This window comes from Coffea eugenioides, chromosome 1 (genome assembly GCF_003713205.1).
Source record: "Coffea eugenioides isolate CCC68of chromosome 1, Ceug_1.0, whole genome shotgun sequence".
NCBI classification, from domain to species: Eukaryota; Viridiplantae; Streptophyta; class Magnoliopsida; order Gentianales; family Rubiaceae; genus Coffea; species Coffea eugenioides.
In genome coordinates, this window is record NC_040035.1 from 49,940,155 (window position 1) to 49,961,165 (window position 21,011).

Sequence of the window (21,011 nt, forward strand, 5' to 3'; positions counted from 1 at the left end):
CCCTGTCATTGGCACCTACTCGTAAGAGTACTTTTTCTATACACAAATCCATGTTTGTTATTAGTTTATTCTCAATCTTTCAGTAGATATAGGTTGGTTCTATTCTCCTTGATTTCGGTTCTTGTACTTTATATTTTGATATAAAATTGTGGTCTTGGAAATGATTGGGGGTCAGAGTTTCTTTGTGCTTGCTTCCTTGATTGGCTAAATAGCTAGTGTGTTTTGTCGTAGTTAATTAAATAGGGAAGCGCAACGATGGGACTTGTGTATTATTTGTTGCTGTGTATGATGATTTTGACTGGGCTGAACCTTTTGCTCGGTGATACTGCGCATTGCTATGTATTGGCTTAAGCCTTCGTCTTGCATATTGGACTTCTGACCCGATTAGTGCACAAGTAGTACTGAAAGCATTTCGCTTTGTGATGTTTAATGAGTATTGCTACATTACTCTCTTTTTTCGAATTTGTTTGCTATATTATTGCTGTTTCTGAAGGAATTGCTGGGACACAAATCTGTTGTTGGTATAGGATAGGAATAGGACTATAATGTGGTATAAGTCCTGGATTTCACATAAGCTATTGCCACTTAGTGGCTGAGCCAAGACCTAGTGCCAGTGGATGGTGTAGTGTACTACTAAATTGATGTCATTATTTTGTAGAGAGAAGTTTGCACCAAGATCTAAAGTTATTTCTTATTCATGTACCAATGTTGTGTTTTAATAGCACCTAACGATTTTACTAAAAGAAGTTAATTGTTTAGGGGGCAATGGGAGGGGAGATGGGCATTTTTCCAATTGTAGGGAGCAATGTCAAGGGAGAAGGCTATTATCCAAATTTTGGGGAATGAGAGTAGTTGTTAGAAAACCTTAAACTGTTAGTAAAGCTCTTATTCCTGTTCTTTAATTTCTGCAAAGTTGAGTGGCTCCGACATTCTTGCAAATCCATGAGTGCTTTTTTTGTTTGCTTACTATAGTTTTAGATGCATATTCCCCACAAGCTTTTAATGAGTTTGGTGGGGATAAGAGTTCAGTTCACTTTTTTTTTATCAGTGGATAATCTAGAGAGAGTTCAGTTCAATTTTTTTTAAGGTTTTATATGGTTTGGATTTTGAAGCATTTGCTTTAGTTTTTTAACAATGTACATGCAATGTGAGAAGAATCATCCATATGATTGATGATGTGAGAATCTGAGGGGTCTACTTGGGGTGGGGGGGGGGGGCTTAGTGCTCCTTTTGTGTTATTACCAATTCCATGTATGACCCCAAAAAATAAAAAATTAGGGTGTTAAAAATGTGTTGTTCTTTCATGAGTTTATTTGATAATTGAATTTTAACTGTTGAATCATAAAGATAAAGATAAGTATCAGTAGGAAGAGAATAATTATATTTGCCTGCTTTCAGATTGTATTCCATCTGTAGAATGTGAATCAAATTTTCTAATAGACAACCTCTCTTTGATTGGAGCAACTCTGATACATTAAGGGAAGTAAATAATCCTTCTTCCCAGTGGGGCTTCAACAGTTTGTGATTTTAATGCTTTTACAGATTTGGCTTTTGTGTGGTACTGATTGCACATACGATATCAGAAGTTGCTTTTTGCTGTATGGGGATATGCAGATAACAAATTTTACATGTGCTCTTCAATGTGGGTCTTCTTACTAGGATTGGGTAATACAGTCTAGGCAAGGATGTGAAGTCTCGGAATTGGGGCATTCGTGGCTCTCTTATGTGATTACGTTTGATCCTGTTCCACTTGTTTCCACATGATAATCACACAATATATCGTCCATATGTTAAGTGCCATAAGAATAATTTCTATATTGGCAAAGTGCAAGAGTTTTTTTTCCCCCTTCCTGATGTTCCAATCCATTTTGTCAGATAAAAATTAACACTGTTCAAAGATAACAAAGACAGATTTTTCTATGGTTGACCCTCCTGCTAAATGAGCCTTTGGCATGGAGCCTATTATAGGGGTATTGGTGATGCTACTTTCTTTTCTATGTATGCCTGTTGGGAAATTTTTTCAGATGTATATGACAAGATGAGAAGCTGTAAGTTATGACTTATGAATTGTTCTCCGGTCATTGAGAATGTTGGGAGCACGATTTAAGCTTTTTAGTTGTTTGTGACTGATCCATGCAAAAATTTCATCTTATTCTTGGTGGATTGATTTATGGACTTTGGCAATGGATATGTGTTCTTTAAAATTGCCATATGTTTGGTATCAGATTAAATGAAACTCTAAAACCTACATTCCCGAATGATTAAAAATGCAGGTATGCCCAACACTACAAGGAGGAGGAGAAGCTGGCACACAGATATTGAAGTGACTAATCGTGGAACAGGAATGTCTGTTTTTGTTTTCTTGCAAATAAGCTCAATGTTGTGAGGTTTGCTGCAGATGCAGTTGGTTACGCAGTTGTGTTTGCCTGTTCATAGCCAATATCAGTCATGGTATTTATCGTCTGCTGCTTGGTGACGTGAATCATTTCTGTTCAAAATATTTATTGTTAATCCTGATTGAGGAGTTGTTTCTCCCATTTTCGTGTTCCAAGCTGACTTATTATCTCTCAACTCGACGTTATCCGCTCAACAATCCCAACCCACCCATCCCCTCCCTCCCCCCCCCCCACACACACACACACACACAAAAGGGGGAAAAAACCCAGGGCAGTGGAAAAGAAAAGGAGATGCTGTCAAGAAAAGGATACAATATTGCAAAGGAAATTTCTGAAAATCGTGGGAAGTGGTGATGCGGGCTAAATACAGAAAGGAACGAATTGACCATATAACGTTGATAGCAGATACCCTATATGCCCTGTGAAAGGATAGAAATCGAGATCAGCTAAATGAAGAGGGAATGTGCTTTACCAATATAGTGAACAGAGCCTGGACTGAGCGCAATGAATATGATAGTTGTAGAGATATTGCAGAAAGGCAAGCAAAATGGATGGCAAAGGAAAACAAAGAAAGATTAGTAATAACAACAAAGAAAGATTATTATTATGTTCTTAGAAGTGTAGGAATGGGGGTGGTAGCTTCCGATAGCGATGATTCCTTTACTGCAGTATGGGCATTGGTGGAGAAGAAAAGAAGCCATAAAGCTCTAGATGATGCCGGGGCAGTCAAGTTGGTGGAGGAACCGGTACAATGGCTGAATAAGGCGGCGAAGCTAAGGTCCCATCAATCAGCTCCTATTTGCATTGTTGAATTACAATTACAACTGAATGAAATTGATCCAAGGGCTGTAATGTAGTATTAGTGTAATAAGACTAATTTAATGATGGTGAATTAGATAGCACATCCACTTAATCAAATAATTAAGGTTAAAAAATCCCATTGGGCAGAGAAGGAGAATATAAGGGCCAAACTTGCTTGGTTTAGCGTGAAGAAAGGGCTAAAAAAGAAAAAAAAATTGATCTGCAAGAGGCAGCGCAAATCGTGTGCAAGAAAGAATATTAGAATTATGTCACTTGTCAAAATATTAGGAAGGCACGTGGCAAAAAGGGAGGTGAAAAATTAAAGTCTTGTTTGATAACTCAAATCAATACTCAAATTTAATGGATTCAGATGTTAATATGTTCAAAAGTGTTTAATAACAAAAAAAAATAGAATGTATAAATTCATTAAATGACATTGAATTTTCTAGATAAAATTTGCTCTAAAAAATAAATGATAAACAATGCACTATCACTTAATGTAATATATATTTAAATATATCAAATTTAGTACTGAACATTTCAATAATTTAATAAATTTAAATTTCACATTTAAAATTTCAGTTTTCAAATTCTAGTTTTATCATACTAAACTTCCCTTCCTTCTTATATACACAACGTGCCTGGCTTTGTGGGACTCAAAAGCAAAATCAAATAACCCAAAAATTGCAATACCATAAATGCAATTATGTTATATTGCTATCGTAGTTCATGTCGTGGTTATTTATTTTAATTCTTCCTTTCTCTTTCTTATTTGCATTAATCTATCCATATCAATGATGTATAATGCTCAATCACCCATATAGCGAAATGGAACCCGTAAAGTATATACCTTTTTTTCTTGTATGACACCGTAACACCATTATTTACATTTACCAAATTTAAGACTTGGAAAATCTTTTATTGGAAACTAATTTGTAATTTTTCAAAAGTACGTAATTGTATTCTGTTTAGCTTTCTTGTTTCTAAATTAATTCTTAACACCATCTAATTACATCCACCATTTCAATAGTATTATACATAATAACATTTAAAAAACCATCAAAGATAAAAATTATTCCACTCAAATTTTCTAGTAGTAGCGACAAGTGAAATTAGATATGGAGGTTCAAATTTTAGTGAAAGCGGTGGTGTCCATTACTTTGGTTGGCATCCTGGGTGGCTTGGTTTTCCGTCTGTATAGAGAACTAGTGGGCAATCCAGAGAAGATTAGGTCGGCCCTGCGGAAACAAGGGATAGGCGGACCACCGCCCACTCTTTTGCTTGGCAACGTACTGGAGATGAAGAAGGCTCGAACCGCCACCAACTGTGCTAATGCTCTTTTCCCCTTTATTGGACCCTGGCATAACAAATATGGTAGATTTAAGCAAATACTAATGCATTAAGTCACAATTTTTCCTTTCCTTGATTTCATCACGGCATTCAGCTGTTCAACAACTCATCAGTATACATGTAGTTGATTTGTATTTTCATATATGTATATATATATATATATATATACTAGCAGTCCTACGATTAGAATATCCCAGTTCTAGCGTATCCGGTGGAGGTGGGAATCATCAGGAAACTTCAATCCACCGTAGCTGAATAGGGTAGGGAAGGTGGTGGTAATGCCTTGGACAGTTTGCATTGATGTTAAACGTGGGGCGGAGGCGTTTGTACATGTTTCGACTCTTTGGTAGTATCTACGATTAGCATTGCCATTGTTTTTCCGGCCAACAGAGGACGTATGGTTGAACACTGTCATTCTCCAATTTCTCATTTTTATAAGCTCAGTTGTCAGAGTTGGCTGTGACGTTTGGTTTGATATAGCAGCATATAGACGTTACGTTGCATTAATCCGCATGCTGCAGGTCATGTCTTTGTGTTTTCTATTGGAGTCATTCCAATATTACATGTGACCCAACCAGACATGGTGAGGGAGATCACCACATGCACATCCCTGGACTCCTACTTAGCAAAAAACCGTGCCTATTTGCTTGGTCGGGGCATTCTGACTTCGAACGGAAATCAATGGGCTCATCAGAGGAAGATCATTGCACCAGAATTCCATGGTCAAGGTATTATATAGCACATTACCACGTACATCTGGCGATTAAAAGTACTTGTTCTATTCGACTGTCTTACTTCTTGCATTTTTATCTGACCTTGTATGTTTAAACCCTTGTAGGGAATGATAAAGCTGATTCGAGAGTCTGCCATGACTTTAATAGACGTGTGGAACAACATGATTGAGGCCAAAGGTGGTGTAGCTGATATAAAGATTGACCAGCATATGAGGAGCTTCTCAGGCGATGTAATATCGAAAGCATGCTTCGGGAGCGATTATTCAAAGGGAGGAGAGATCTTCGTCAAACTCAGAGCTCTTCTGGAATGTGCTTCCAAGAAGGGTTTCAGCTTTGGTATTCCATATTCATGAAGTATACTACTTTCTTCTGTGCCCTCTCCAAACAAAAAATTAATTTATTCATGAATGTTCGACAAACAAACGTTCTGAATTCTATTTGGGTTTCCGAATGAATCACGAGAAGCCGGCCCAAAGGCGTCGTCTTTGAGCAATGACGGAGCCAAGGGGGCAGAGGGGGGCCATGGCCCCCCCTAAGTTTTGAGAATTTTAATTCATAATATGTAAATATGTGTGTAAAATAAAATTGGCCCCCCCTAAATTTTTTCAATTTTAGTTTATATTATGAGAGTTGATATATATATATATATATATATATATATATATAATTAGTCATCTTTGAATGGAATGGCCTGCAAGCTTTAATTTGCCATGAATGTCCATATGCCTATTACATTCATTGTTTGGCTCATAGGCTTCAACTTGCTTTAGTTGCAGTTTCTAGAGAAGTAGCTTCTGTTCACCAATTCTTCTCCAATTTAGTTTTCATTATCAACATTGTTACTGCATCTAACAAACGTAATGATGAATTAAAGGAGGCTCAAGCAATTGAAGTTGCTACTAAGATTGCTAATGGTGAACTTGAAACTGGAAGGGAGCTTAATCAAATTGGCACTTTAAAACGAACTGGAGATACTCGTTGGGGTTCTCATTTGGATTCTATTTCTAGTTTACTGAAAATGTTCAATGCTACTTGTGTGGTTTTAAGTAACATTGCAGTAGATGGAGGTTCATACTCTTAACGTAGAGATGCAAATTTTGCTTTGAATCAGTTGTTATCCTTTAAGTTTGTTTTCACTTTGCATCTTATGAAAGACATTATGGAAATTACTCATCTTCTTTATATAGCATTACAACATAAATCTCAAGATATTTTGAATGCAATGCATCTTGTCTCAAGCACAACAAAGCTACTGAAGACTTTTCGAGATTCGGGATGGGATGATTTCTTGGTGAAAGTTAAATTATTTTGTGAGCAACATCAAATTGATATCCCATGTATGAATGCTCAATATATTGCAAGACGTGGTAGATCTCGAAGTCATCATGATGAGATTAGTGTGGGGCATTATTATCGAGTGGATATATTTCTTGCAACAATTGATTATCAATTGCAAGAGTTACATAGCAGGTTTAAGGATCATACCGTGGAATTGCTTATTTTGAGCACTGCTTTAGATCCTAGAAATGGATTTATGCTGTTCAAGATTGATGATATTTGTAAACTTGCAGAGAAGTTCTATCCAAATGAGTTTATGGAGCAAGAACTAGTACGTCTAAGAATAGAACTTCAACATTTTGAGCTCGACATTCCAAATCATCCTGAATTGCAAGAATTATCTGGTATTAATGAGTTATGTCAAGGCTTGGTGAAGACAAGAAAATCAGTGATATATCATGTTATTGATAGATTGATTCGACTTGTTCTTACTCTTCCTGTATCAACTGCAACTTCAGAGCGGGCATTTTCAATTATGAAAATAATCAAGACAAAGCTCCAAAACAAGATGGAAGATAATTTCTTGAATGATTGTCTAACTGTGTATATAGAAAAGAAGGTTGCTGAAAAATTTAGCAGTGATTCAATCATAGATGAATTTAGTTTTATGAAAGAGCTTAGAGCTCAATTTACTTCTAAGAAAAGATGTTGAAATTTCAAAGTATGCTAACATAACTTTTATCTTTTTTTAATTGAAAATAGTTACATTTATATTACAAGGTTATATATATATATATATATATATATATTGCATAGGTGACATATTGGAGAGCATCTTCTCATAATGTGCAAATTGGATGGTTTGTGATGTTATAAGATATTTAATCAAAGGGTATCTTTTTTGTTAATGACTGTACGGTATATTTATGAATAGACATGCCTTTATAATTAAATTTAATATTTGATAGTTTTAGATGTTATATATTTAAATAGAAGAAAATTATTTTGAACATAATAATTAAGATAATTTTATTAGGAAAAAATTTTGGCCCCCAAAAAAAAAAAATCCTGGCTCCGTCACTGTCTTTGAGGTTATTCAGATAAAATGCGTGCTTGAGCAGATAATCTATTCATGCACACAGCCCACGTTCAGATGAAAGTTATAATTTACCACCCTGTTTGCATATTTAGTTTAATTTGCCAAACGTGATCCCCCTAATTTAGCTCCAATTATGTTGGTTTTTGCTTTTAATTTTTAGTGCATACGCAAATGGCAAAGAATTCCTCGATATAAATGGTTTCATTAGTTGCTGCTTCTGTTTAGCTGTCAGTCTTTTGAAGCGCTCTCTGTCAGTGTAGAACAAAAAATAAAAAGGAGAGTGAATTTAAGGTAGCTAAATTAACAGGTGCCTTCCCACAAAGAGCAACAGGGAAGCATGGGCACCGGAGAAGGATTTGAGAACATTGATTTTGAAGGTTGTGAAGGAAAGGAATGAAAGTGGTTACTAGAAGGACCTGCTGCAAAGGGTTCTGGAAGGAGCTAAGAACAGTGAACTGTGCCCAGATGCAATCGACAGCTTCATAGTCGACAACTGCAAAAACATATACTTGGCTGGCTTTGAAACCACTGCCCTGGCAGCCACATGTTGTTTGATGCTGTTAGCAGCTAATCCAGAATGGCAAGAACGCGTTCGTGGTGAGGTCCTTGGCGTTTGTGATGGCCAAGCTCCTGACAGCGACACGATTAGGAAAATGAAGCTGGTACACTAGAAATTACTCAAATTATTAGTCCTGCTTTCTTGGTTTTTAGTTGCTTGAAATTAAATTAAGTATACTGGTTATTTTGCTGAGCGGTACTAATTGTTGCAGCTAAGTGTGGCGATTAATGAGTCCGTACGCCTCTATCCTCCAGTTGCGATCATGTCTATAGAGGTTTTCGAGGAAATGAAATTTGGGGGCGTTCACGTGCCAAAAGGCGTGAATATTTGGGCACTCGTCTTGACTTTACAGTTTACACACAGATCCTGAAGTCTGGGGAGCAGATTCCTACCAGTTCAATCCAGACAGGTTTGCAAATGGGATCGCTGGGGCTTGCAAGCTTCCGCACTTATATATGCCGTTTGGAGTTGGCCCAAGGGCGTGCCTTGGACAGCACTTGGCATCGGCGGAACTCAAGAATTTGTTGTCTCTCATTTTGTCAAATTTCACTTTTACCCTCTCCCCTACTTATATTCATTCCCCGACTTTAAACCTGGTTATAGAGCCCGAACATGGAGTTGATCTGAATGTGAAGAAGCTATAAGCACTTCTCCAGCGGGATTTGGACGTATTGATAAATTGGAGCCTAATTTACTGTATATTGTACCATATATGGATATCCTCTCCTGCTTTCCATTCAGTCAGAGGTGAAAAATTTGTAACCTAGTAACATATAAATCTTGGATTTCTTAGGTAATATGTGATTTGAGAAAGCAGTTTCAATCAAATAGCTTGTGAATAGTCGCTAATTGAGATGCTTCTATTCAACCTATTTCAGTCGGAAATGGAAAATTGTATAAGCATGAAGGAGTAAATTAAACTAAATTAAAGCATCTGAAGAGAAACTGCATAATAACCATATAGTCATTTATTTTGTGGACTAGATGGTTACGTATCCAAATCACGTAGCTAGTGCCAAAATGCTGAGTAATCAATCGAGTTAAAGTAGATTAACAGTTTATAGGATTAACAATTTATGTGGAGTGATTGGTAATAAGGCCTTCCTGGGATTGATTTAAAAAAAAAAACAATTGCATTGATTGAGCAAACACGAATGCATTCGAAGGTGTTGCTTCTAGTAGGTGTACAAATACATTCAAAGGTTTTGGTTCTAGTAGTTGTACATTATCGTTAGAACCGAATTAACTCGTCTATAAGAGTTACAAATTGATCCTAGTACTTAATCTGATCATTGGATCCAAGCAACTATTACAGTAATATCGTCAACTTTTCCTCCTTTGTGACTGTGGCCTGCTTCTCTTGATTTTCTTGCAAAGGGTGTATCTGCAGCATACCTATCAAACGAATTATAGAGTGCAAGATTTGCTATAGTACAAGCCATGTAGTCAGGTTTGTCGCCTTTATTGCTGCTTGACTTGATAACTTCTTCGATCTCAAATCCATGCAGATTATCAAAAACACCATCAGTCCCAGCAACAACAATGTCGCCTTTTTGAACCGCAACTTGTAATTCCTGTGCCAAGCTAGGATCATCCTTGGAATTTCCCAACTGATACGGACAGTTGAAGTAATGCTGCTGCACGGGTGACTGATACACGACTTTCCCATCTCGTACGACTATAAAACCACTGTCACCGACGTTTGCGGCCTGCAATGCGTTACCCGAAAGTGTAATGATGCAGGCGGTGGATGATCCTGGAGCCTTAGTATTGGAATAGGCTTCTTGCATAACCCTCTTCGGATTCACTGCTCCATTAGGCTCAGATTCGGCAGCAACCCTCGAATTCTTCATGAGATCCCTTGCGTATTTTCCTGCATCTATACCTTGCTTGCACCAGCCACCAACACCATCCGCGACTCCAATTGTCTGCGCCTCTAAGCTTACGAAGTGAGCATCGTCGCCTTCGGGCTTTTCAGGGTTATCTTTGGGAAGATAAGCGGACCCCGCAACCATCTTCAGACCTACTGACGGAGTAGCACTGCTCTTCTTAGAGTTAAGCTCAACGGGCAAGAAATCTGATGCTGCTGTTGGAATCCACCGCCGGAAGTCGGATGCTTCCGCGGAAACCCGTTGCCAAGGGTTAAGCTCAACGGGCAAGATATCTTTTACTGCTACTGCTAATACTGTGGGAGCAAAGCGCCTGTAATCGGATGCTTCCATTGGAGCCCATTGCCTGTTATCCGACGGGTCTGCTGGAACCCAAAAATTTCTTATTGTGTATGGATTCATTCTAACAGGAGAGTTATTACCTTTTCTTTCATGAAAGAAATTAGTGGCGTAACAGTTTGAATTATAATGATGATGCTCCCAACTTTCAGACGATCGGGGCCTCTTTAAGGTAGCCATGCATTAGTGAACTTAATATCACACCAACTAATTAATGCGTGAAATTAAACAAAAGAAAACACTAGTAATTAAAGAACTAGAGAAGAAGGATTGATCAGAAGGAGAACCCTCTGGGAAAAGGTTGACAGTAATTTGAAAATCTAACTAAGAAACGGCAAAGATGCTGAATGAATGAAAGAAAAAGCTGCATAAGGGAGTGCAGGACATACGTATCATATTATATAGACTATAGTGAAATCCGCGGCCGTAGAGCAGCCCTCCTCCTATTTCGATTCGGATACGGAAAGCTAGGTAAAGTAGTGTTGGAGTTCCACTTCTATATCCTTGTGAAAAAAGGAAAACTTTAAAACTTTAGTCATATTCTTTTACAGTTCACTTCTCATGTCGTTCATTATTATCGTTAAAGGCTACAATAATTTTAATGTGATGAATATTATCTGAGAAATATTAGGACTACAGAGCGTCATGTATGCCATATACAAATGAAAACAAAGAGTTTTTGTAAATGAGTATGACAACAAGAAAGATATGAAATATCTAAGAAAAATTTGTGCAATGAAATTTCAAGGAAACTTAATTAACAATATTAATAAACATATTTCTTTCACCTTTAATTATATGAGTTTTAATATGTAAAAACTATGTGTAGATGAGGTTGGATTGAAGATTATTTGAATTTTTTTTTTATGAGAATAATAGTGTAATTATTTTTGATATGATGTATGTGATATAAAAATATATGTTGAGAAGATAAAAAGATGATTAAAAAACATATCCATCGTACAGTAAAAAAAAAAAATTTGAAAAAAGATTTTGAATCCAAATTTTTAAAGTTTTTATTTGGGATAACAGACTTCATTATGATTTTGAAGTTATATTCAACAGCGCATGATTAAAAAAGTGAAAAAAATAAAGTGCTTTTAATTTTGCTGAACAATTCATAAGGATGAATTACCTGCAAAGACTTGTTCTTTTACTAGAAATCCTACTTATTTCAAACATTTTTATTTCTACAATTTAGTCCTTGAACGTATTTTGGATATCTATTCAATAGCCCACGCAGTTTCTCTATAAATCAAATAGTTGCTTTAATTAAGTAGTTTCTGGCTACCAACTAAAACAAAAGATACAGCAATTAAGCTGCATGAAATTAAACATAACAGTAGAAACTAGACATGAAGATAATTGAACATATCAAGGAATTGGGATTAATTACTTTCATTGATATGCTTCACGAGTTTTGACTAGACTATCGAACCTTTCCCAGATAGTAAGAGGTCACAAAATACTTGGATACAAACATTAAGGAAAGGAAAATTAGAATAAAAGTTCCATTTGGGGGATCAACTTCATCATTACGATGAAAGTGGGGGCATAAGAGAGATAGAGATCAAAAAAAATCTTATTTTCTTTTTTTTGCAAAATCTAATTTTCTGTCTCCTCCTCTCCTATCTCTTTTTCCTTATTAGTATTGATAAGCATAACAAAGAAATTTGAGAAATCCTTTTATTGTTATATTTTTGGAACTCTTAGAGTGAAAAAAAAAGAGAAGAATAACCATTCCCACTTTTTTTTATTTTAATTATACATAAAAAGGGTAAATACATAAAAAAAAATTTCAAACACACTGGTCAGGTTAACAATGGAAAAAAAGACTAAAAAATAATATTATGGAATAAAATGATTGTAACACTATAATTTAAATGGATAAAGCGATAAATAACCGTAGTAATGCTATAAAATAAAAGGGTATTTTTATTCAAATTTCGTTAACATGAGTTGAATTACCTATGAGGATGAAGTGAGGAAAAACTAACATTATAGGGTAAATTGATAATAGTGATATAGTTTGAAGGGGTAAAGTGATAATAATCCAAATTAAAATACCAGAGTAGGTGTGAATCGGCGGGTAAACAAACCTTTTCAAATTTCAAATGAGGGCCATATTTTTTTCCTTGTATTTTCTTGCCTTTTTGCCTGCCAGGCCCGCCGATCATCTCGTGTCTGTTTCATTATGTTGAGTATTGACAGTATGCATTCCACAACTCAACTCGGTTGCTAACCTTTTCGTCTTCTCCCTCAGGCTTCAGCTGTGGGGTTACTAAAATGTTTTCTTGGTAAGTTCCAATCTTTTCTTATTTTGAGCTTACTGCAGCTATATTTCTTTCTTCTTTTTTGTTCTTTGTTATTTTCAGTAAGAAAAGACAACGGGGTTGCGGTAATCTCTATTAGCGGGATTCTTTCTTCATGTGTCTTATATTTCTCAATTTTCATAATTTTAGATGCTGGTTTATGCTTGTCGCCTCTTTTTTTTTTTTTTTTTTCCTCTTTTTGAAGGTGAAAAAAAACGAACCAAAGCGTTTCCGTAGATAATAATTGATTAGCATGGGTTTTATTTATTTATTATTTTTTTTGCAAATGGGAGAATGATCATGATTGTGATGTCAAAAAAGAAAAAGGCAAAAAAATGAGGATTAATTATTTTTGAGATTCCTCGATCTGGGATTCTGTTAATTTCTTTGCTATGCATAACCAACGATTGGGCGGACGTTAATCGTTCAGGAGATTCTATATTTATTGGTTCAACATCACAAGTTTTAGCCCATTGGCCATCTAAGTTCTTGAAGGATAGTTGGCAACAAATGGCAAAAGACAACGACGCCAACACTTATGAAGAAGCTCGTAAGCAAAGGGTTTTGGACAACAAGAAAAGATTCGAGGTAGTATCCTTCTTCTCCTTTTCTTTCTTTTTTCCACCTTTTTCTTCCATGTCTGTACCTTTCAACTGTCTACTTCTATCACTCTGTCCTCTTCCCTCAATGTGTTGGTACATTAGTTCGCTTCTTTCTCTGTCTCCAACGACCCATCCTCGTATACATATGTTTACAATTTTGTACGAAGAATACTTTTTCAAGAGAAGTCAACATGTTTTCAGATTAAGAAATGAGATGAAATCAAGCATTTCTTTATTATCACAAAATCAGGGACATGGAACTTCTTTTGCCACATTTATAACAGTAGTCCACATTTGTATGTTGCTGCTGTGGTACTACAAATTAACTGCCACAAAAAAATAGAGTTAAATTTGTCTCTATCATTCATTCTTTTTTTCTTTTTTCTTTTTTTATCCTCTGTGTGAAAGGATCTGGGGATTTTGAGCATCTCCAAAAGCCTTTCTGAGGTATCAAAATCTGAGAAGAAGTCACAGGTAAAACTACTCATTTTTCCTTTACTAAAATTTTCAGTTTTACGAGTCTTTAGGTTCTTTAATCACTGTTTTTCTCCCTCATTATGCCAAGCAGCGAAGCCTTAGTAGGCCAAAACCAAACGATGTTTACATGGTGGAGCCAAGACGGTCATCACGTGCGCGCACTCAGGTTACTTCATACCGCGATGATGTAAGTAACTATATGTTTTGATCTTCCCAGCCTCGAGTTTAGAACAAATGCTCCTGACATATTTGCTCACCTGTGCCTGAGTTCTGGTTTCATGCTTCCAATCAGATAGATCTAAGATTAAAGAAATTCATAGTTTCTTATTCCTGTTCATGATAAACTCAGAGGGCCTCCATATTTTAAATCATAACTACAAACGCAAAGCAAAAGGTCAATTATTATATGCCTGTTTCTTTTCTGCCAATGTCCTGACTCTGAGACAGTGATCTACATATTCGGAGTGTTATCTCATGCAGATCATTTCATCCTATTATCTCCTGTTAATCGTTCGTTGATGCTTACTAAGTTTTTTAGAAGCAAAAGCATAGGTCTGTTCTCCAGCATTTAGTTGTGATAAATTGCCTAATAAGTTGCTCCTTAACAACAGGTAGATGTAGACCTTCCACGTATGCGGAAGAGATCAAAGTGGAGTTCTTCATGGGCAAGGTAATATAATTGTCTTTCTCTATTTATTATTGCCATGTGGTTTGGCCAAATTTCTGCTAATACTAATCCTGGACTGGCAGTTATCTGGCTAGACCAATGGAAGAAGTTAGAGCTGCGTCATATGAAGAAAGATCTCGCGCACGGCTGTCTGCTGAGAAGCTCCAAAGCAACTTACAGTTAGAGAATCCATCCTTTATCAAATCAATGGTTCGGTCTCATGTTTATAGTTGTTTCTGGTTGGTAAGTAGCTGTACATTGCCAATGTTAAAACAGCATGTGTGGGATGGGGAGAAGAGAAGAGTTGCAGAATATCATGGTTAACATGCACAAATCCCTCTTAACACTTCTATTCGATGCAATGATCAGGGGCTTCCAAGTTCATTTTGTGAGGACCATTTGCCCAAGTCTACTGTAGATATGGTTTTAGAGGATGAGGAAGGCTTAGAGTTTGAGGCTGTCTACATTAGCAAGAGAAGTGGGCTTAGTGGTGGATGGAGAGCATTTGCTCTGGAACATAAACTGGATGATGGTGATGCTTTAGTATTTGAGTTGATTGAGCCAACGAGATTCAAGGTTGGTGGAATTACTACATTTGTTATATGCTCCAATTTATTATCATAAGAATATGGAAGTAAACTTAAAGTTAGCATGGTTGTTCTTTAAATCGAATGTTCAAGCTTCCAGCTTGGGAAGAGTTCATCTCGTTCCTATCTCTAGTAATCTCCTCCTTCACGTGTTCTTTTTTCTTTCTTTCTTAAACAACAATAGTTTCCGAGTTTCTGTCACTAAAACACACGCCCTGAAGTCCAAACAATCATCTATTCGCTGGAATGCAGTAGCTTCAAATATGGTGCTTTTGCTTGGTTGCTAATGGTAGTTGGAATGCCAATTCTTTCTGGGACAGTGATTATGAATCATTGGTACAATTTCCTGCAGGTTTACATAGTCAGAGCTGTCAGCTGCTCTAAGCAAGAGGAAGGAGGAAGTGATGCTGGAGAAACACCAAAAGAGAAGACGAAGCAGAGAAAGAAAGACAACACTCGATCAAAAGATTCAATACGGCCAGAAGAAGATGCTTCCTCAAAGGCTTCAGGTCGGAGGCGGAGTAGCAGACTAAAGTGATTTCAGATTTCAAGTATGTCAAAGCTTTGTTTTTTCGCCTGAAGAAGGTATTCCTTGTTGAAGGCTTTAGGATGGAGTAGCAGCAGCATATTAAAGTGATTTCAGCTCACAAGTATGGCAAAGCTTTGTTTTTGTTGAGGGCAAGACGTACAAATCGAAAATGTATTTCCAATTCCTCGTATAGGATTGTGAGTGACGGATGGGTTTCTTGTTGATATTTGCTTCGGCGCCATTTTTTTGGCTGCAACCAAGTGGAGTATAGTAGTTGGTCGCTTCATTTGTTAACTACAAATCTGCAATGACTTGCTGTTCTGCAGAATTGGTGATTAACTATTGGGTTAATTGCAATTTACCCCCTGAAGGTAAACCCTGATTTTTACTTTATTCCCTAACCTTTATTTTGTGTCACTTAACCCCCTAAGAGATAAAAATACCCCTCTATCATGTAAGTTTTTTTTCTTTTTTTTTTTTCCTCTCCTCTCTTTTTTATTCCAAATTAGCTTTCTTTTACCAAATTTTTATTTCTAAGAAAATAATAAATTTCTCTAACAAAAAATTTAGGATGTCCATTCTCCAATTTACAAAATTAGAATAATTATATATATTTTTTACCAATCAATTTCATCTATTTTTTAATTTAAGAAATTAAAAAAATTATTCTATTTCCTTATAATTATACCATCCACAATCAATTACGCATTCTTACAATCATTCACATATCCGCACCAGACATTTTTTTGTGGTTCTTCCTATAATGAGTTTTTGTTTATTAGGATATTTTTTATCCTTTTTTTTTAAATAATCAAATGTTAGTAATCGTTTCACACGAAAGCTTACCACCATCAATTTAGAGTGGTCAAAATCAAATTGCAAGTTAAAACTCAATGATTAAAGTAGAAATTTTGAAAATAAAAACTTAGAATAATAGAGAGGTATATTTGTCTCTTAAGGGGCCAATTGACAAAAAATAAAAGTTAGGGTGATTTCTTAAGGGAATAAATTGACAGTAACCCTTAACTATTTATTATGGCAGCCAAAGGGGTGTACTCAGAACAGGTTTGGTCGCCAAGATTTCCATCCCTCCAATATACAAAACCAGTAATTACTTCCCTTTTTTCACATGTCCCCATCTTTTTTAATCTCTTTATCTTATCTGAAGGTTTGCTGCACTTATCATGCAACTTTTTCCTACAGTCAATTATTACTAGTGTTTCAGATTAAGACATCACTCACCATGTTCTTCCCACCTGGCAGTTTTACAGATATGTATTCTGCACGATTGCTACAGGTATACCCTTATGGTCCAATATGGCATATGATAACTCAGCTACTTGATGGTCCATCTGGAATGGATTACAAATTTATCCGGAAACTTTGATTCGATATTTATTTCATTGTGGATTACAAATTTATCAGTTTGCTGTTTCCACATTAAACTTGTAGGTTAAAGTTGTAAGCAACTCTCCCCAAATCCACAACATGCTTTTGTGCCATACTTCAGAACCGAAGGAAATAAATCATAATGGAAATTAAGCAGAACCTCGTACCCATTCACAGCAATTTTTAATTTTGGGAATGCTGAATTCGACAGCATAAATAACATTTAAAACTCAAAATTTAACCGGAAAGAGAGCTGACATTGAAGTGTACGATAAAATTCAAACCAAGGGTTTTAAAACACGCTGTAAATAACAGTTTCAAGCAAAGCGACTAAATTATAAAAAAGCCCCACATCATCCAACAGTACTAGTGACAAAATGCTAATGAAGTAAACTAAGAAGTTGCTTCTAAAAACGCTCTTCCAGGTTGACGGTTCGCCAATGGTCCATGGCAACCAAGAAGCTGCAAGATTTGAACAAAACCAAGTTAGCACTAGCCTTACAACCAAAAGTCAAGAGTACAATCAAAGAATAGCAACACAAGCAAAGACAGCTCCAAATCAAACAAAGATAGCAGCAACAAACCTTGGCATTAACACCATCTGGAAGAATACGATTCTCTTGCTTCCATTTGACATAGTCTGTGCGGCTGAACTTGGTGAATCCCCTGAAATTCAGGCCAAAAAAATGTGACAAGACCAAAAACAAACAAAACTTCATGTAAAGAGCAATAGAGCAGACAATGATTGATTGTGAATTTTGAAATAACTTAAAGAGCATAAAGTTTCTCCTCCCTACATGTGCAATTCATATTATAGATCAATTTCTTAAAAGATCAAAACCAAATTATGGAAAATAAACCTACAAGATGGACTCTAAGAAGGAATTCTAGAGTACTGTGTTAATATAAACAGAGAGGAAAGCACTTTTAATGAGAATGTTGACAAGAAGCTGAGACTATTAGGTGTGCACACTAAGATATGCTATGAACAACCAGTAAAAGATACCTATGCACTGTTTTAGCAATAAAAGCCACAGTAAAAGGTGGTGAAACATACCACTTCCTGCTAACAATGATCTTTTGGCGACCAGGAAACTTGAACTTGGCACGGCGCAAAGCCTCTTGAGCGTGGTGGCTGTTAGCATCCTTACAGCGTACAGAGAGAAGTACCTGACCAATAGCAACACGAGCACATGTTCCTTGTGGCTTCCCAAAAGCACCCCTCATACCAGTTTGAAGCCTATCAGCTCCAGCACATGACAACATCTTGTTAATACGCAGGACATGGAAAGGATGAACTCTGACCCTCAAATGGAATGCGTCCTTCCCAGCATACTTAGTCATGTACTTGTTGCAAGCAATACGAGCAGCCTCAAGTGCTTCACTGGAGACATTCTCCTTTTCCCAACTAACCAAATGGACACAGAATGGGAACTCATCAACTCCCTTCTTCTTCATGCCAACATCATAGATCCTGATCTTTGGATCTGGAACACCTCGGCAGTACCTTGACTTTGGATAGGGTTTGTTTTTAATCTGACGGTAACACCTCGCAGGTCCTGCTCAGTTGGAATAAAAACCATCTTAAAACCATCACAGTGATATTAATAGATCACTATATTCATTTCCAAATAACACTAAGCTTTACAACAAGTTCAAAACCAACCACAAGGTAGGAATATTACATCAAATGGATTTGGAATGAATAGCACTAGAATGTACCTAACCATACTAACATTCAATAAAGATTTGTAATGGAACAGATTAAAAAAAACAACTAGCACGGCATCAAAAGATTAGCAACAGACGATAAATCAACCACATTCCATATTTTATACAAAATTGAAATAAATCCGTCAAATATTACAGGTTCATAAATCATGAAACCAGAGGTAACGCAACTACAGATTCATAAATTGAGCAATCATTAAAAACATGAAAAAATCTAAGCTATACAACAGCCCCAACATTTGATAAATTACAAAAAAAAAAACCATAAGAATATCAGCAACCGTACAACTTCAGACATCCGGTAAAATCACAAATAAATCGCTAAAAAAAACCAAGAAAAACATCCCATTTCCGCCAAACCATAATTGCTTTCAACGAGATAAGGATCTAACCTTCCATCATTTTAATTAACACGCATAAAAAAAACTCACATAATCGTCAATCAATATCAGAAGTAGAAGGAAAGGAGCAAAAAAATCAGAAATCCTAGACGTAATTTGAAGATCCAAAACATCATTGATTTCCCAAATAACGACGACTTCTAAGCTAGACATGAAATTAAAACCAAAACGATGTTCTTTAACACATGAAATCATGTTTCAGAAAAGGTCTACAATCGTCTATAGGAGGATAAAAGAGAGCTTACTTCTCCCCATGGCGCAGGTCTTCTTGAGAGGTTGAGAGCTGCGGCTTCGCAGGACAGACAATTACTATGAAAAAGCCCTAGCTAAGCGGCTGAAATGCTGCTTATATATGGATTCAGGAGGCGTAGGGTAAAAGAAGAAATTGACTTGGGCCGTGTGGGCTTACGTGTGGGCTTACGTCATGGGCAATTATTAAACTAGACGGACCGACACGGTTTGCCTGAAAAGTGTTAGCCCAATTGTCAAAGCATCATCGACTGGGATTGTTAGAGAAGCTTCCAGAATTGGGCTAAGGATTTGGGTACCCAGGTGTACTGAACTTCCGATTTGCATATTCAATTCAAATTTTTGTCATTCATTTACATGGTCTATTTGACCCACTTTATCCACAATTATAATTTATCCCTTTAACATATATCTAGATTTTCACTTTACCCCTTTTTTTGTGTCACTTAACCCCCTTTAAGACAAAACTACCCTCTTGTTATGCTGATTTTTTTTTATTTTTCTTCTCTATTATCTTTTCCAATTCCAAATTAGTTTTCTTTCAAAATTTTATTTTGAGCAAATAAAAAATTTGTTTAACTAAAATTTTGGGATGTCCATTCTCTAATTATAAAATTAAAGAAACCATATATTTACCCATCTATTAGTTAATTAAAAAATCAATTTTATCTATTATCCAATTAAGAAATTAAGAAAAAAATTTTGTATTCTATTTCATTATAAGTGGACGATGCAAAATCAATTAACGATTTTTACAATTACAAGTTCACATGTCAGTAATTTGGACCCTTTTTTGTCCTCTTTTTCTTTAATAAATTTTTGCTTATTGGGGTCCTTTTTTACCTTTTTTTAAAAAAAAAAAAATTAAATGTTAGTCCATTTCCTAATATATCTACTCCCCACATGTGAAACTTTATCACTATCATTTACAAGAGTCAAAATTGATCCATGTTAAAATTCATTGGAAAAAAATTAAAATCTTAACGTAGTAGAGAGATATATTCGTCTCTTAAAAAGCTTAAGTGATACAAAATAAAAGTTAAGAGGTAAAATGAAAATTAGAATGTGCCTTGGGGGGATAAATTGCGATTAACCCTTAACTACAGAACCCGTAATCATACGACCTGCCAAATCCCTGAAGTGTTAACTGGATTGCCTGCACCTGCACCTGCACCACAACTTAAGTTCAAAACCAATCTTTCTATAAGCGTCCATATACGGTTGTGTCCCTCGGAGTTGGAGATTATTTTGAATTACGGAATGGTGGTGAGCACTAACTGAAAAGGCATGCAGCATTCCAAACAGGCAAACACGGTACTACACTAGTAACTAATTCTCCATGTAGGGCTTATGAACGAACATAGCCATGCTACTGGACATTCTTGGTTTACCTTTCAGATCATGCAATGTTCTGTTGATCTGATAACTTTCTAAGATTTGTGTGGGCATACTGTCCTGAATGGCTGTTTCTTAGAATGACACTTGCGCAATTTCATCGTTGGGATCAACCGCATGCTTCCTAGCATAGTGGAAATTTCTCAACTGCATCAGCATATGAGCTGGATTGGCAGTCAGAAGAACTTCCAGAAGCAGACCCCAACTGGGAGAGAAGATATGGAAAC

General features: G+C 36.2%; 3 protein-coding genes and 1 pseudogene across 4 annotated transcripts; 2 read left to right on the forward strand and 2 right to left on the reverse strand.

Annotated features, from left to right (window-relative positions):
- The first annotated feature begins 4,315 nt into the window (after nucleotides 1–4,315).
- Nucleotides 4,316–8,861, forward strand: LOC113774242 (annotated as a pseudogene).
- Nucleotides 8,862–9,506: 645 nt separating this feature from the next.
- Nucleotides 9,507–10,508, reverse strand: LOC113774249 (probable protein phosphatase 2C 55). Its single transcript, XM_027318806.1, has one exon. It carries the CDS (start codon nucleotides 10,506–10,508, stop codon nucleotides 9,507–9,509), a length of 1,002 nt encoding a protein of 333 aa, XP_027174607.1.
- A 2,109-nt stretch (nucleotides 10,509–12,617) lies between these two features.
- LOC113779786 (putative B3 domain-containing protein At5g58280) lies at nucleotides 12,618–15,958 on the forward strand. Of its 2 annotated transcripts, none has more exons than XM_027325508.1 (8): nucleotides 12,618–12,742; nucleotides 13,188–13,345; nucleotides 13,768–13,833; nucleotides 13,925–14,023; nucleotides 14,448–14,506; nucleotides 14,587–14,746; nucleotides 14,873–15,079; nucleotides 15,443–15,958. In XM_027325508.1, exons 2-8 carry the CDS (start codon nucleotides 13,268–13,270, stop codon nucleotides 15,626–15,628), a joined length of 855 nt encoding a protein of 284 aa, XP_027181309.1. In that variant the 5' UTR covers nucleotides 12,618–12,742; nucleotides 13,188–13,267; the 3' UTR covers nucleotides 15,629–15,958. The 2 variants fall into 2 exon arrangements, with proteins under 2 accessions (XP_027181309.1, XP_027181317.1); XM_027325516.1 differs by having other exon boundaries at nucleotides 13,928–14,023.
- A 1,263-nt stretch (nucleotides 15,959–17,221) lies between these two features.
- LOC113761848 (60S ribosomal protein L10) lies at nucleotides 17,222–19,474 on the reverse strand. Its single transcript, XM_027305007.1, has 4 exons — nucleotides 19,386–19,474; nucleotides 18,066–18,567; nucleotides 17,593–17,674; nucleotides 17,222–17,470 (listed from the first exon to the last, which is right to left on the reverse strand). The coding sequence occupies exons 1-4, from the start codon at nucleotides 19,393–19,395 to the stop codon at nucleotides 17,402–17,404; spliced, it is 663 nt and encodes a 220-aa protein (XP_027160808.1). The 5' UTR covers nucleotides 19,396–19,474; the 3' UTR covers nucleotides 17,222–17,401.
- Between the last annotated feature and the right edge of the window lie 1,537 nt (nucleotides 19,475–21,011).

Excerpts from the sequence above, each read along its gene's own strand:
- LOC113774249 (XM_027318806.1), bottom strand. The coding sequence starts at position 10,508 with ATGAATCCATACACAATAAGAAATTTTTGGGTTCCAGCAGACCCGTCG.
- LOC113779786 (XM_027325508.1), top strand. The coding sequence starts at position 13,268 with ATGGCAAAAGACAACGACGCCAACACTTATGAAGAAGCTCGTAAGCAA. Across the intron at positions 13,834-13,924 it reads AATCTGAGAAGAAGTCACAG|CAGCGAAGCCTTAGTAGGCC; the intron begins GTAAAACTACTC and ends CATTATGCCAAG. Across the intron at positions 14,747-14,872 it reads TTTATAGTTGTTTCTGGTTG|GGGCTTCCAAGTTCATTTTG; the intron begins GTAAGTAGCTGT and ends TGCAATGATCAG.
- LOC113761848 (XM_027305007.1), bottom strand. Across the intron at positions 17,675-18,065 it reads ATCATTGTTAGCAGGAAGTG|GGGATTCACCAAGTTCAGCC; the intron begins GTATGTTTCACC and ends CCTGAATTTCAG. Across the intron at positions 17,471-17,592 it reads CAGATGGTGTTAATGCCAAG|CTTCTTGGTTGCCATGGACC; the intron begins GTTTGTTGCTGC and ends CAAATCTTGCAG.